The sequence below is a fragment of the Micrasema longulum genome, unplaced genomic scaffold (genome assembly GCF_059751315.1).
Source record: "Micrasema longulum isolate JH-2025_06_02 unplaced genomic scaffold, ASM5975131v1 h1tg000262l, whole genome shotgun sequence".
NCBI classification, from domain to species: domain Eukaryota; kingdom Metazoa; phylum Arthropoda; class Insecta; order Trichoptera; family Brachycentridae; genus Micrasema; species Micrasema longulum.
The window spans coordinates 328777-347117 of NW_028277466.1; the positions used below are offsets into that span (position 1 = coordinate 328777).

Here is an 18341-nt window from a genome sequence, read left to right on the forward strand (position 1 = left end):
CCTGCAATATGACGCATGAAAGTAATTATGGTCTTATGTCAAAAGTACCATCTCGAAGAAAAAAAGTCCTTAAGAAATAATGTTTGAAATACTGTTTTTCCATATTATAAAGTAATTATATGTAAGGTTATTAATGAAAGTATAAAAAAGAGAAGGAAAAAAAAAACATAAATAGAAGTTGTTTAAAAATTAAAATTTAAGAAAAAAAAAGTTATTTTAAAGTTTGTAGTTTGTAGTTTGTAGTTAGTATTTACAAATGAAAATAATATTGAAAATGAAGAAAATTTGTAAAAGTAATTAAAAGTTAAGAATTAAAATAAAGAAAGAAAAACATGCTCTGATGTATTAATAAAATAAAATAGTAATAACATTAAAAAAAAAAGGAGAAACATAAATAAACAAATACATATTTTAAGGGATTCAAAGAAACGATGAGAAGAATCTTTAAGTGAAATATAAGACAATAAATTTAAATCAATTTAAAAAACATCTTCAAAATTAATGACACATTATAGTAAGAGTAGTAATATATTAATTTTATATACATGTATAATATAAGTAATTAAAAGTAGTTTAAAAGTATAAAAACATGTCAATGCAGCAGAGAAAAAATAAATATGTCTTGATAAAGAAGCTTTGTATAACTTTTAAACCGATGGGTAGAACATAAAAAAAATTAATGGCTAAATAGGCGTTTTTATTTCTTTTATCATAATGAATAACCACAAAGTTAGTGCTTTAAATATAAAATTTATACAGTCAATAGTGTTTGTATTCCACCCAACACAAAAAATAAGATAATAAATGGTAAAAACAATGGTTTTCATTTCCATTCTTATTTATTTTCTATTCAACATGGGTCAGCTCCTTTTATAAACATTATTTTAAAAACTCTGTTATGGAAACATATGCTTACTTCGACTCAGATAAAAATATCTTTGCATTACCATTTTGTCAGATAAACCCTTACAGTTGTTTAAAATTCCTTTGAAGGGGCTTCAAACATACGCTTCATTGTATTCTAGTTGGAAGTTAGTACCAATAATACCCATTTGTTCACCGGGGCCGCGATTATGATGGAAAGTTAAGCACGTAATACCATGACGGTATAGTTAAAGGTAAATTCTCTCGAGCCATTACGAAGATACACTACCGCCCCCCCACCTTCAAGTTTTGAGTAGGTACATCGATATGTAACAAGGGGAAGCGTACGTCACGGTACACATATCTACGCTCCAAAATGACATATCTTCAGTATGATGTCATAGTTGAAGATAAAATGACATTTAATTATTGTGATTGTCAAAAGTTATATAAAAATCATGTTCAAGCGACCATTTTTTGCTTGAATTGGGATTTATTGGAGTTTATAAAAAGGAAACTATTTTAAATTTTAATAAAGTGAGGAACGTGGACTAAATTTTCGGAGTCGTTCATTGGATTTGACCATATGACGTCAAGATGACAAGTTTTTATAACATACTGAGGCAAATAAAGATAGTACAGAAGTTAAGTGTACCGTCTCGATATGTACAGATGAAGATAGCATTCATAGTCGCGGCACAGGAACACCAGTAGCTCAAATCACAAATAACTATCGACGTGCTTAAAAACATGCTAAGCATTTGAGCGATCACAATTAACAATAATAAACATGCTTAAGTTATCGCATTCATAAGTCAACGCGTGTGTAATCTCTAAGTCGACGCTCGTGCATGTTTATTTTTTGTTTTCCTCGTAAATAAATACAGTTCACTGGCGAAAAATCGTCGTTTACTATAAAAAATTAAACGATATATTGCATTTGAAAAATAGTATGGAGTATCGAATACAAAAAAGTGAAAAATTACAAACAATTACTATGGTAACTGCTTTTCTTGACATTTGGCTTGCCAACCGCCGGCTAAATGCAATAAATAGCATGACAAATAATAAATAAACAAACAATATTTTGAGTTTGTCCCAATTTTTGGAGACAAGGGCTGGATTCAACTCACTGGGGAGCTGTATATATTAACATATTACAACAGATATGAAGAACATTTAAGAGAAGGTAATATAGAAGTCAAGGCATCTACAGGGCTTATGACCTATGCATGGCTGGTTTAAGTGGCCACTTTACACACTGTGTAACATTCACTATTCTGCCCATATTTGAACATCTATATTCCTTCAATTCTTTCATATGTTGATATTTGTGAAGTAAAGGAGCTGAAACCTTTTATTATGCGGATGAGATTCATCTAATTGAATTATTTCACCTACATACTAGGCAACGCCTGAAAATGTTATTTTTTCAATTTCTATACTTCTTCATGGACCAGGTGAAAGTGGCCACTTAAACCAGCCATTGACAGGTCATAAGCCCTGTAGATGCCTAGACTTCTATATTACCTTATCTTAAATGTTCTTCGCCTCTGTTGTAATATGTTAATAAATAAATAAATAAAAATAACAGTTTTGGAATATTTTCCATATTTACACCGGCGAAATTCAAATATGTGATTGCGCAGCAGGATTATACGTCGCGAGACGTAAATATTTTTACATTTCATATTAGGTGTTCACGGATGTTCTATTGTGATCGCGAATACGATAAACAACCATGGTGAGAAATTGTTATCGCGTCGTTTATTAGCACGTCGATAGTTATTTGTGATTGAGCTACAGACTTGGTCCCATGAATATCCTTCGTGGCTATTTTTCGCCTTCGCTAAGTTAAGTCTCCGAAGTAAAGACTAAAATCTACAATTGGATTAAATTAAATTGACCTCACACTCATAACATGTCTTATTAGCAGCGGACTTGTTCTTGTGTTGGTGACTAATTGGCGAAGTGAGCTCATTCTTGTCTTTCAAAACTAATTTCCAATTAAATGATTATAATTTAATTTGATCAAGAAACATAAAACTGTATGTATTTTGTGTACATCCCAAATTACACCTACCAAATTACACCTCTAAAGTAACTGAAAATTCACAATAACCGGTGTGTTTTTATTTAAAATAAACAACGAATTTAGAACTAAATGAAAACAATATAACCATACTTTTTTGGCTCAAAGGCAGCAATATTATATAGGCCCGAGGGTATATAACCTTATCCCAGTTTCGTGGAAATGTAGTGGGATTGCATTGATGATGATACGCATTTAGGAGACTTTTTGTTTTCTCACAGTCATATTCATGGGCAATATAGGCATTGTAAAATTAAAGTTTGTACGAAACAATATTTACAGAAAAAAAACGATTTTTCAGTTGATCAAAGTAAACCAAATTTAACACAAGCACATCTTTGTAATTCCCAAATAATTTCAACTTACTAACATGTTATATCAAATAATAATACTTAATACTTTTACAGTTAATACTTTTTTGGCTCAAAGGCAGCAATATTATATAGGCCCGAGGGTATATAGCCATATCTCAGATTAGTGGAAATGTGGTGGGATTGCCAGTCTGAGGAAGGTGTTGACTGCATTCTTAATCCATATTGGTCGGAGGGAGTCAGAGAATTTGTTGTCCGATGTAGAAGGACGTAAGCTGGTTGCTTGTTTTAATGACTTGGGACTTAGGATATAGAGATTTTGGTATTATTTATGTTTTCTCTGGATATTCATTGTTTACCTTTAAGACTGAAAAAGCACACATTATGATAAAACTGTAAATACTTTTAAATATCATTATAAAATACATAATTTACTGCCTTAGCTATCCCTAGTTAGGCAGTTTAGATGAACCAACAACAAAAATAAAAAAAATATGTATGTTTACTTTTAATAATAATAATAAAAAAAATAATAATAATGTTTGGATAATTTATATAGCGCCATTTTTGTGAAAATCAGCTCAAGGGCGCTGTACAATAAATAAATATCCCAACACGTCTTGCAGCTACAGAGCGCATGGGCGGTTGGGATTCTAGTTCCTCGTCTCCAATTATGATATATATGAGCTAGATAACAGAACGTCTTGCAGCTACAGAGCGCATGGACAATAAGAAATCTAGCCCCTATTTACATTTTTATTTTTAATTTTTTTATTTGACAATGAAGTTTAGAGTTTAAGTGATATTTTAAAAACGAAATAAAAAGCAAATTTATAAAATTGGAAGTTAGATAGCAACAAGTCTTGCAGCTACTGAGCGCATGGACGGTTGAAATTCTAGACCCCACTGAATTAATTTGATGTATAAATAATTACTTGTATATTGCTGTAATAAATATGTAAAGAAAAAAATAAAATAATAATAATAATAAAACACACGATCAATGGTGCAAAATCAATAGATTAGTTCTAACTTAATATTAAAAAATGCCAATTAATGTCATTTTATAAAACAAAACAACCGATTTTCTTCTAGTACCTAATAAAAAACGCCAAAATTGACAATTAAGGATTTGTTTTGAACCATAAATGACGTACAACGACCATATAGCAGTGGCGAATGGTGATTTTATTTACAGGTAAGCTATAAAAAAAAACATATATTTTTACCTACACAGGAGGTACATAATATAATGCAAGTAATATATACTATAAATTGATATTTTTTGTAGTTCTGTGTGATACAACTCTCATTCATGAAATCAACTCAAACGATGTGACTTCGTGATATATTATATTATATAGATATATTATCCATTACTTTCATGTATAATTCATTAAAAAATAAATAAAAAATACCACTTTGAATTCAGTCGATATTCGGTATTCAATTGAAATGTCAACTGGCCGAATTGTTCTAGTAATTAATAGTGCAAAAAACGGCCGCGTGGAGCGCTATATGTCCTGCAATATGACGCATGAAAGTAATTATGGTCTTATGTCAAAAGTATTATCTCAAAGAAAAATAGTCCTTAAGAAACAATGTTTGAAATACTGTTTTTCAAATCGAAATTATCTAATCTGCAATTTTAATCTAGGAGAAAAAACCCGCACTGGGGTTAGTACATTCAAAATATAGTATACTTATTTGTATGAAAAAATAAGCTGGAATAATCGGCTAATTAGTACTAGGGCGCGCTTTATCAAAATGTATATTTATATTAGGATAAAAATACAAACGGTGGAATTGATTTAAAATAAATGGTAATTATGTTTTTCTGTAAATAAAGTTACAATAAAACATTATTATGGTTAGTTAAATATAATGGTAAGCTGCGCATAATCGCTTATTTATACGGTTTGCCCCCGCCATATAGATAATACATTAAATAAATCATTGAAATTACTCGGCTTCATTAACAGAATATCTTTTGATTTTACTAATGTCCGTGCAATCAAAACTCTTTATTACTTAACTGTTTGCCCTCTTCTAGAATATGCCTCCTGAAAAAGTGGTCTGTCTCCATTCTACTCGAATCGCATAAATCACATTGAATCAGTCCAACATCGCTTGCTTCGAAAAGTAGCATGGATGCTTGGACTAGAGAGGTAATTATTCTTATACTGAGTCAATGTTAAATATTTCTAGTCTACAAAAACGTAGGACTAATATTGATTCCATATATATGTTCGTCATACTAAATGGTATAATCGATGATTATGATAAAATTATAAATAAGCTTATCAATGAAACTTCTTAATCGATATTATAATCGATGGTATAATCGATGGTATAATCCATGTTCCATCATTACTGGGACAAGTAAAATTCCATATTCCGACTCTTAGGTCGAGAAACAATGAAGTACTGTTCATCGATCAGCATAGAACAAACTATGGCCTTAATTCTCCAATGGCTTGTTTTTGTCGTATTGTTAACTCGAGACAAGATCTGAACTTTTTGGTTTAAGTTTACTGCGATTTAAACGAGCACTAAATAAATAGTGCAGATCTTGTCTCGATGTCCCTTATGTTTGTCAATGATTCTTTTCTTTTTTTTAAAATGTTTTTAACTATTCTTTTATTGTAATATTAAAACCCCATAAAATGTATAAATGGACAATACCGTTAATAAATAAATAAATACGATAAATTCAAAAAATAGAACACGTAGGTTCTTACATGTTTTAGAGTAACAAATGCCCATATGCATAATATTGTTATTGCATATATTTTTAAACCAAATATGGAATAATTTAAAGTGTTTTATTGCATTCGTAATGAAATACAAAGACGAATTTACAACTTTGTAATTTGTAAATTCAAAGTAAAGAGAAAAATAATATATTATAAAAGACATGAGAAAAAAAAGAGCTCTTATGAAGGTTAAGGGGTGAGGAAATAGAGTGGAGGAGTGGAGGAGAGGGATTTTCATAATATAGTTTCATAACCAATTCAAAATTTTGATATTATAATAAAATAAACATAATTAAAGGAACATAAACTTATAACACACTGACAAATGTTTTTTATTTTATAGTGTTTCAAAAAGTTTTTTTTTTAAGTCACAAAATTTTGTATTAAAAATATCTAAATGGGGACAAAGTAAATTAAATTTGGAGCAGCTACGATAAATAAACGAGTTTTGAACATAATTTTTTTTGGCAATAAATTATTTAAAAAAATAACTTGTCGTGTTGACTTTACGGGACAATTGATTGAAATACGCTCCAAGAGATATGGACCATCGATAAAATTGTTTAAAATTTTGAAGAGGAAAGACAGATCAAAAATGCTTCTACGTTTATTTATTTAGTTTCTACTCGCGGGTAAAAATTATGCTGAAATAAATCGAGTAGAGATTAGTCCGCCTCATGGTGTACTTTTTCGTGTTTTCACCAGCCAATTGATAAACGAAATTAAAAAAAATATATATATTAATAAACCCACTCTATGTCATTTGATAGGACCATCCCATGTTAAGCACGTCAGCGATAGCAGAAGACATACGTCGTTTGGAAAGGGAATACACATGCGTCCTAATTGTTTAGTATAGCGCTATCTCTCTCTTTCTTCGTCAGACTGGTTCGAGGTAAACGTAAAATATTTTGAGGTTATAAAATCGAAGTTTACTTTCTGTTTGTTTGTTTATGAGGTTCGTTTTCATTATTTGGTGCGGAAAGGGAATGATGATGATGATGATCTAGGTCTCGTAATTGCGTTTTATGACGTAGACATACTATTCTGTATGTTGTTCTAGAGTAGAGTAATAACACGTCTGGCTAATAGAGTCGCCCATACGAACAAAAAACATTCTGCGATTATCAACCGCGAAGTTAGTTACAGTTTACAGCAATACAGTGGGCTGAGGTACGCAAGTCGAGAAATGCAAGCGCAAACCTAAACCGTCCGTTACACGTTTTTTGTTAAACTAAAAAACAAATCAAACATTTTGAAGGTTTTTGTTTTATGCAACAGAGTTAACAGGCTTTTTCTAGTGAATTATTACTCTGAGATGTTGTCTTTATGCATTTTATTTTTAAATAATATTTATGTTTTTTTTAGATATTTCTTTATAAAACTTCATAGTCAATAATTTTGATACAAAATATCGATCAAACTTCTTGTTTTTTTTTTTCTAAAAATATCCATTTTACGCAAGAAAACTAATATATACCTTGTATATATTTCATATAAAAATGATTTTAAATAAAATATCGAGATTAAAGGGCTTCTCTGTGAAACATGTTCACACATTATACTTGTGAAAAACTTTAACTGGATGTATGTACTATTTTTTATATTTTGTATTCTTATATAACAACTGTTGTTTTTCCTTAATAAATAAAAATAAAATAAAATAAAAGTCACCCACCCTAATTTTACCGGACCGACTTGAATGGCGCGATACGTGTGAAACAGGCCCGTACATAACAGACTCAATCAATAATTTTAAGACCTTAATATTATAGATTGTCACTTGCAATATACCGGTAGGTACAACGATTTAATATGATTTATATCATTTTATCAGTTGTCTAAATCTGTCAACGGTGGTAATCGCCCTTGTGAAAGTTATCTATTTGTATCAGTCCAGTCCATGTCAGGCTGTAGTATCCAAGTGCACCACTGGAGCTGACTATTGATTACCAGCACTTATCTGATGATGGATTACGAAGGTCGCGTGCCATAATAAATATTCATCACAAATAACTCCAGAATACTAATTCGGTCGATACCTAGGTATTGTTTTAATCAAATACTATTATTAACATACTACAACAGAGATGAAGAACATTTAAGAGAATGTAATTTAGAAGTCTAAGCATCTACAGGGCTTATGACCTGTCAATGGCTGGTTTAAGTGGCCACTTTACACACTGTGTAACATTCACCATTCTGGCATATTTGAACATCTATATTCCTTCAATTCTTTCATCTGGGCTAGGTGAATTTATCAAAAATATTTTGAGTTTGTCCAAATTCTTTCATCTGTTGATGTTTGTGAAGTTAAAGAGCTGAAACCTTTATTTATGCGGGTGATATTCAACTAATTGAATAATTTTAAAGAAACACTATTATTAAAATATTACAACAGAGATGAAGAACATTTAAGAAAAGGTAATATAGAAGTCTAGGCATCTACAGGGCTTATGACCTGTCAATGGCTGGTTTAAGTGGCCACTTTACACACTGTGTAACATTCACCATTCTACCCACATTTGAACATCTTTATTCCTTCAATTCTTTCATCTGTTGATGTTTGTGAAGTTAAAAAGCTGAAACCTTGCGGGTGAGATTCATCTAATTAAATTATTTTACTTTTTTTTGCACCACAACAGGCCAGGAGGCCTAATTACAGTGGTGAATTACATCACAGAGCACCCAGGCTTGAGAAAAATCACATTTTAATGTTTGTGTTCTCACCGGGAATCGAACCTGGAACCTTCCGTGCGTGAGTCAAGCGTCTTGACCACTACACCACGGAGGCCGCCAATAAATATACATACTAGGCAACGCCTGAAAATCTTATTTTTTAAATTTCTATACTTCTTCATTACATTTCAGGGCTTATGACCTGAAATTGGCTGCTCTTTTACTTCACAAAAAACAGATACAAGAACATATTTCAACGGAGATGAAGAACATTTAAGAGAAGGTAATATAGAAGTATAGGCATCTCGACATAGACATAGACCAGCCATTGACAGGTCGTAAGCCCTGTAGATGCCTGGACTTCTATATTACCTTCTCTGAAATGTTCTTCATCTCTGTTGTAATATGTTAATATAAACAGCTCCCCAGGGAGCTGAATCCAGTCCTTGTCTACAAAAATTTGGACAAACTCAAAATATTCTTGATAATTAGATATTTTTTTTATTGCTGATATTTTATTGATTTCTATGACGACTAAGGTATAAACATGAGTCTCACCCGCATAAAAAAAGGTTTCAGCTCTTTAACTTCACAAACATCAACAGATGAAAGAATTGAAGGAATATAGATGTTCAAATATAGGCAGAATGGTGAATGTTACACAGTGTGTAAAGTGGCCACTTAAACCAGCCATTGACAGGTCATAAGCCCTGTAGATGCCTAGACTTCTATATTACCTTTTCTTAAATGTTCATTTTATTTCCATATATTTTTACTTGGCAGTACACTGCAACTTATGCACATACTAAGAAACCGCCTCTGGTACATAAATAAACATTGTTTGTCTTGCAAAAAACAAAAATATAACTGTCATTTATAACGCAGAACGTAAAATTTACTGGAACAAACTCTCGCACGTCCTCAGGTATAATATACAGACGAACACCTGCGACTTAATTAATTCCAACATTTTATTATTAACATTCTCACGCCAGGAAGACACTTTTGGAATAATTTAATTTTTCGTATCATAATTCTATATTTCATTGATAAATGGATCGTTTTTTTACTCAGGTCACTGTTCTCATTCGGTTAATCTTTTTTCCTTCCACAGAACGACAATAAGGAAGTAGCAAAAATAATAAAGATTGGAGCACAAATGCAGTGCCCTATGGCCCATATGGCGGTGTAAAGGGAAATGATGATATTTTGATCGTGTTTACAAATAAAGGTTTTAACCTTTGGTGAAAAAAGATACACTGCTGCCCAGTAGAAGAAATTTCAAAATCGGTTTTTTCACTTTCCCGTGTAATTAAAATTTTGTCACATTGGAGGGAGGTATTACGCGCCCAGCGTTCTTCTTTTGTTTTGTTATTTTTCTCACAAACACCGGCTACTGAACTGTGTCTCCGTCTTCCTTACAAAAAATACGAATTCATCGTTTAAAAAAATAAGAGAGATATGTCAAGTCTTGTGTCTTGTGTCCACTAGTGTGACATCACAGCCACACAAGAGTTAACAGCGTTTCCGTCTACCGGTCTTGAGACTTACCCGTCTCTTTGTCAGGACACTAATTATACTGATTTGCAAATTCCACTATGCATCTTTACCATAGTCATCGTCATCATCATTCCCTTTCCGCACCCAATGATGCATGGGGCACTGCATTGGTACAATCGCAGCGTATCTTGATCAATAGTCCAGGGACTATGAAATATTCTAGTGTGAAAACACCCTTTTAAATAAATATTTCAATTAAACCATCTCGGGAATCGAACCCGAGACCTCTTGCATGGTAGGCATTCCCGCTGACCATTACACCACGAGGCCGACAAAAGTAATACAATTGAAATTTAATCTCGTGGGATCAACAGTTAAAATAAAGGGTGGGGGACGAAGATGGTGAATGTGTATCGTGGGATTTGCATGTTAGTGTTATTCTGCCCTCAACCAAAAATGCAGTTTTTCGACAAATATCACAAAATGAGTTAAATCTGAGGCTTGGATCTTAAAGGGCCAATCTCAGAGTAATTTTTCTGCCATTTTGTGGGCCATGCTTTATTAAGTTAGTTCATAACATCTAAAGAACTAATTTAAACTTTTAATAACATTACAATTTTTTTTTATCAAAATTTCTCAATTACATATTTTTTCAAATTAATTTGAAATATTTCAATCTTTTCCATCACCTTTATTTCTTCAGGTAACTCATTGTATGCGTGGTTAATAACATAAATATATATTTTTTAATTTTGCTCACTGAGTGAATATGTGAAAAAATTACCAGTTGAAGGTCTAATTTTATTTTAAGGGTATTAATTTATATTTATTTAAAATTAGTACATTCAAAGTTACAAGAAGAGATTTGTGTGAAGCTTTCATAGAACATGGAAAGCATATCTTATCAGCTGAAAATTGTATTAAACATGGATTGATTTATCGGAATCACATATGAGTTATGTTATTGTGCACATTCTGTCGTACCTATGTCTTGCCGGAATTTAAAAGGCGGTGGAACGGAAACGAAAGATAGGTTCCTCGGCAAAAATAAATTGTGGTTGGATAACGATTTACCTATTAATGTCGATAAAGCTTAATCGTCATTGACAGAAAAGAGCATAAAAGGGAGACCATGTAAAATAGTTGAGGTGCCGCAGACAGCAAAAAAACGGAACGTAAAAAAATTGATACGTGAATCAGAAACTGCAAAAATTCAATTTTCATATATACAAGTCTTAAAATGTATCGAGGAAAACACTGACGCAGGAATATTAGATCTTCTACGATTGGCATCAGATGAAATGAAATGAAAAATTTAGAAAATATTACTGAATGTCCCCTATACAAACGAGGAAACTTTATCGCTTTATATTGATTTAGATTTGGCTCCTCTATACCAACTAGCTGCCGGCCCTCCATGATCCGCACAAATACATGCATACATTAGTGGCGAACGGTGATTTTATTTACAGGTAAGCAATAAAAAAATATCATTTATTTGTACCTACATAGTAGGTACATAATATAATGTACATTTACTGTAAATGACTATTTTTTCCTGTGGTTCTGTGTGACACAACAACTCTCATCTATGAAATCAACTCAAACGACTTAACTTCGTAATATATTATATTGCGTAGATATATTATCCATTAATTTAACACATAACTAGCATAAAAGTTTATGATTCAGTCAGTATTGGGTATTTTCATAACGATTGATATGTCAACTGGCCGATTTGTTCTAGAAATGAATAATGCCAAAAACGGCCGCGTCGAACGTCAGCGAGTCTCAAAGAAAAATAGTCCTTAAGAAATAATGTTTGAAATACTGTTTTCCAAATCGAGAATCTTTAAAGAATCTGTGTATTCTGCAAGTTTACTCCAAGAGAAAAATCCCGCTACTGGGTTTAATATGTTAAAAATATAGTAAACTTATTTGTATGAAGAAATAAACTGGAGTTATCGGCTAGTTCCTTGGCTCATTGCTGGCGCTGTGCGCGCTTTATTAACATTTTTATTCATATTTGAAGAAAAATACGAATAGTGGCAATGATTTATAAAACATATTAATTATTTGTTTGTTTTTCTGTAAATAAAGGCTGGCGCTGTGCGCGCTTTATTAATATTTTTATTCATATTTAAAGAAACATACAAATAGTGGCAATGATTTAAAAGAAATATAAATTATTTGTTTGTTTTTCTGTAAATAAAGTCACCGTAAAAAAATATTATGGATAGTAAAATATAATGGTGGGCTGCGCATAATCGCTTCTATATACAATTCGCCCCTGATGTAGATACATATACGAGAGTTTTTTTTTAATGAAAATGAAACCCTGAATGTAAACATTTCAATTTAAAATTGCTCCTGGTCGAGTTTTATGCTGATTCGAATGAGTTCAACAAGACAATGAGTATGATTTCTGTACCTAAATATTTATGTGCCGATTCCATCACTGGATAATCAGAATCGGCGTACTTCTAGAATTCCTGCGAAAGGTGTCTGCTCACATTTACATTAATATTACAAATGCATCGCCGTGTTCGGTGACTAATGCATTGTTTTAGCTCCATCAATTCGGACTTCGGTTAAGCAAAGATATGAACGCAGGGGTATGTAATATCTCGGCGCCTGTTATCGAGTGGAGTGATTTTAGTTCTTCCGGTTGGTCACGTGCAATTACATAATATTTTCAGCTATCGGAATTAGGTAGTCCGTCTTATGCGCCAACCACATCACTTGGAGACGGACTTACTCGAACTTCTACTCAGTCTCCTTCAATTTTTTTACTCAGTTTACCCTGAAGATGGCTCCTGCAATGGTAGCCGAAACGCCGGAACAAATCCAACACACACGGTATCACCCAAAAAAGAAACATATTAACTTCAAACGATCACTGAATCAAATTCAATTATAAACACCTCTTTCCCGTTTCCACTCCCACCAAGTCTACTAGGTTTATACCATTTTATCTTTCTACTTTCTTTTATAATAATTTTCTATGTATAAATATGTCCTTAGAAAATGCCCATTGGGCGTATATATAAATAAATAAAATAAAATAAATAAATACAATTTTATACTTATTTTGTCAATATTTTTTTCAATAAATAAAAAAAATACAAAATTTAACAATAACAACTGCCTAACTGAATTACTGTGTGTGCATAGTATAAGTAAATTTAAAGCCCATATTTTTCTATACTTTTGATTTAGGAAGCTTAGAAGTAAAACTGCTATAGCTCCAAAAATATTTCATGATTTATTGCCAAATATAAAAGACTCAAAATGTAAAACAAATTTTAAAATAATAATAACTGCACATATAAATAGTGTAGCAAGAGATTTATTTTTTATTTTTTATGTCAATCAAAAACGTAGTAGGTACTTTATATAATTGGTACATATATTATTTATATTTTTATGTATTTCATTGCTTTATATTTGTTTTATTTTATATTATACTATATTATTTATGTTTAAGTAACATGTATTCTTGGCACATTTAAATACTTTATATTTGTATAATAACGATTTTTAATTTCTTACATTTGATAAGCTAGGCATTTATAATTAAGTAGTTTTAGTTGTTCTTTTTTATGTTTTTGTTATATTTGTATAAACTACTTATGCTCTAAAGATAGAAAATCTCCATCTTAGAACAATTACTTTATAAATAAAAAAATAAAAAACCAAGGAAAGAAGCAAGGAAAACAAAAGGATATTATCGAAAACTCTTTAATTTTACATGCTTGCGTAGTTCCACAAACAAAACAAAAAAAAACATATAGTATACTTGGAACTCACAAGGAAACACGTAAGTCTATTGAACAGAACGAATAAATATGTTTATCGTAGATCTAGTTTTTCAAGTATGCAAAAAACATAGATATTTATTATTTGTAATGATTTCTGGAGGTAGCCTATCAAGGTTTTTAATGTTAAATATGTCCTGAATTTATCCAACCGTTAAATACATTTTTTCATAAATATGGCAATGTAAAACGAGTAAAAAATATAGCTTTTTATAGCAAACTCACTCGAGCTTGAATCTTTTATTAAATGTACAAAGTTAGAAGCTGAGTCCATCGAATTTTATTACCACCGCTACAAACTGTGTATGTGCTTATTAAAATGCATGTAGTGTTGGTTTCATATTTTTGTGCCACAACTATGGTGAAGGTGTATAGTGGGTTATGCATGTTGGTTTAATTGGTGTCCTGACGAAGAGACGGGTACGTCTCGAAACCGGTAGACATAGGAAAGTCGGTAATTGGTTATGTACAAATATTTAATAACATTTAGTAAAATGTTTGACCACAAAGTTAATGCTTTAAATATTAATAATAATTAATTGTATTTTCAAAATTAATATGAATATTGTGGAGAAATGTTTTCAGATGTTTTTTTACTTTAAATAAATGTCACAATTAACAAATTACAACGGATGGAGAATACCTTAAATAAGGGAATATGGAAGTCTAGGCATTTACAGGGTTAATGACCTGTCATTGGCTGGCTGATTCATCTGACTGAATTATTTCACATACTAAGCAACGCCTGAAAACCATTATAATTCTCCATCCCTGTTGTAATTTGTTAATCTTAATGACTCCCGAGGGGGTGAAATCCAGTATTTTGTCTACGAACATTTAGACAAACTCAAATTTTGTAATGAAACCAACTGGTCCAAGAAGAAGTTTAAAAATTTAAAAATTGTTTAAACCTTATTAAATAAGCGTGTGAGGGCGTGAGTTGCACTTTTTTGTAATAAATGGGTAGCATTGTTTTCGTTAATATTAGTCAGGCGCTCAACGGAATCAGTTCCGCGGAGTGTAAACTTTTTGCATTTCGGTAGTTTTAAATCGTGTTCTAATTTGTAATGTGATTAAGTTATATTTTTAATAACAAAATAAATATTTTATCAATATAGATAACTAACAAAATGTTCAGACAGTTATAAACTTCAAACCTCGGTTGAGGGCCAAAAGTAGTGCGGAATATTTTTTGAAACGTTAAAATTATTAAAATTATTAAATTATTAAAACTTCATCCCACACTGTTTCAGTCGCGAAAAGATCTACAAAAAGCCGGAAGTACTATCCCAAAGAATTCCAAGTCGTGTGACGAATTGATTAATAAACAAATTTTGGACATTGGGCCACAAAAACAAAAGTTTCTCTTAGAAGATTTAATAAATATCAGAGTTTGACTTCTGGTGACATGGTTGGGAACATGAAAAGAAATTGATTGCAACAGAGATGGGGCATCCATTAAAACATTAAGTATTTTGAAAATGCATATAAGGTCCATCTCAGTTCTACGTTTCTCAAATGAAGACAGATTAAGAGATTGCTCTCTTTCAAAATAGGAATAATTACCCCTTTGTAATCGGAGCAACTATGCCACTTTTCTTAGAAAACGGTGTTGGACAGACTCCACATAATATGAATTCTGTAGAATGGAGACCAAATAGAAGAAGTGTATTCTAGATAGGGTCGAACTAGTGAGCAACAAAGAGTTTTGATAGTATTCATATTTTTGAAGTCCGTCGTCATTCTATTGATAAAACCGAGAAGTTTGAGAAATTTGTTTACAATATTATCAATTCGGTCACGAAGGAGAGTTTACTATCCAAAGTAATGCTAAGATCCTTTATGGACGAAACCATTGAAAGAGAAATATTTTTTAGTTTGCAGTTGAATTATATAGGTTTACCGAGAAATATATTATTTTACATTTGTCAATGTTAAGTTGAAGACAATTGATGTCGCAACATTTATTAAAACTAACTGCTGACTACAATAGTTTATTACATAAAAAAAGTAATTTTATGTTTTTCTTTTGTTTCAGATCTCACATAAAAATAATTTTTAAAAATCAGATAAAATCAATCGCATCGTGATATGTGTTTCTCCGTCCGCCTTCCTTCCCTATGGCAGACCAAGCAGTGCTCCGCCACCTGAGGGGGCTCGGCCCCAGGCTGGGGGCGCTGGGGGCGCGCGGGCTGGCGGGGGCCCTGCTCCTGCTGCTGCTAGCCAGCTCGGCCAGCCCCCTGGGCCGGGCGGGAGACTCCGCGAGCCCCTACAAGGGAAAGAGGCTCGGCGCCCTGTCCAACGAAGCTTTGCCTCCCGCGGAGGAAGACAAATTCTTGGTAAGAGAGTATAGAAGTAAATGAAATCTCTTTAGCATTTTTTCAACGACATTTTGAGTATGTGAAAACACGGATTATTGGATATTTTTTTCTAATATTAAAATTTTTTATCCAAGTTTTTTAGTCAAAATTCTTGGTGTGAGTTAATTGTAATTTATTATAGAAATAAAAGACAAATGATACTTAAATCTACTTTTTTATTTGCAAATTATTTGTACTTTGCTTTTATGATTGAAATTGAATTGAGTAGACTTTGTTATATTTATATATTATCAACAGATTAGAACTAAATATTGAGAAATGCAAAATAGTGTCATTTCATAGAACAAAACAACCGATTTGCCGATTACCGATAACTATGTAATTCGTGCGTCACAGGAGAAGCAGCATCACGGCAGTGACAAGTGGAGAATGCTGAAGGAGGCTCCGCCCCCGGTGGTCCCATCGCCAGGGGGACTGGAGCCGCTGGTGCAGGGCAGCCGCAACCGCCCCGTGGAGGCCCCCACCGTCTACGTGGTGGAACACGAGATCTCTAACTCGCAAGCCAAGCTGGCAATTCGACTGCTGAACATCTCAAACTGTACGTGCCATTTTATTTCTTTTCCTCTGGGACTTTAGTATTATATTTTTTACTGGCATCATTTCCCTATCCATACATAAGGTGCTGCAATAAGGAAGTTAATCGAATCGAATATTAAAAAAAAAAACCCACACGCGGTAAAAATTAGAACATTTAATACGGAAATACCACTTTTTTTTACATTTTTCAAGTAATACAAACTTATAAAATATTGTCGAGTACAAAAATAAAATTAAACTATTTACTAGTATCTAACATTAAAAATATTTTTTTATTCGTAATATTGAATTCCCGCAAAAACGGTCATTACATTTGCCACGCCCCAAATAAGTCACGATTCGTGTTAATTTTCAACTTTGTTCCAAACCGTTTTTTTTTTATTTTTAGAATATTGATGAATCTTCACATCACAATTTTCAATTCCAAACATATCGCGTTTTTCTAGTGACATTTTTTTAAAGTAAAAAAAACATCTGAAAACATTTCTCCACAATATTGATTTTGAAAATACAATTTATTATTATTAATATTTTAAGCATTAACTTTGTGGTCAAACATTTTACTTAATGTTATTAAATATTTGTACATAACCACTTACCGACTTTTCATGTCTACCAGTTTTGAGACGAACCCGTCTCTTCGCCAGGACACCAATTAAACCAACATGCAAAACCCACTATACACCTTCACCATAGTTGTTGCACAAAAATATAAAACCAACACGACATACATTTTAATAAGCACATGCACTGATTAAGACAAACATGCACTGCTTAAATTATGAAAATATTGTATGTTGTAACAATTAAAATGCAATTCTTGTCCTTCAGTTTACGTTGGAAGAACATCAAGAAATATTGATATTTGTGTTAAATAACATATGAGGTGTCTTTACAATAATAATTTCTCTGAATTCACAAACCACCCAATCAATTTAATTCATGACTTTAATACTTTTAAAATACAGCGGTTAAAATCTTACATGCAAATAATAAAGGGTTATAAGTAAATAACATGGAAATATTTCACATTAGGAAAGCTTTAAAAATAATGTTCCTTTGATCAATAATCAAACAAACTTTCAATTTAGTCCTTTATACGATGTTCCACTGTAATGGTCACCCTATTAAACCTATTAAGCTCACCCTCTCCCTCCAACCCCTCTACTTTTTTCAACTATTTCTCAAACAACATGTTCGAAGTAACAAAAACAATTCAGATAGGGAAATAATGATGATAATTAATATCCCTTGGCCTCGGTAGAGTTAAATGGTGTAACAGAGATCCATCGGTTGATGGTTGGTACTGTCTTTCAGGAATGTTATCTGTGGTTATCTTATCATAGGACAAGGGAATATATTGAAATGTCAAAAATCAATAGCTTTTTATCACCACGTACGCG

At 32.0% G+C, this 18341-nt stretch overlaps 1 protein-coding gene across 3 annotated transcripts in view; it reads left to right on the forward strand.

Annotated features, from left to right (window-relative positions):
- Positions 1 to 18341, forward strand: part of LOC148283081 (uncharacterized) — an 85122-nt gene that overhangs the window by 49197 nt on the left and 17584 nt on the right. For 2 of the 3 annotated variants that reach the window (XM_088224121.1, XM_088224123.1), the window contains exons 2-3: positions 16059 to 16359; positions 16738 to 16939. In XM_088224121.1, the coding sequence (XP_088080247.1) occupies positions 16141 to 16359; positions 16738 to 16939 (421 nt within the window). In that variant the 5' untranslated portion in view covers positions 16059 to 16140. Of the gene's footprint in view, positions 1 to 11582; positions 11675 to 16058; positions 16360 to 16737; positions 16940 to 18341 lie in introns of all 3 variants that reach the window. The other variant, XM_088224122.1, reaches the window with a different exon arrangement.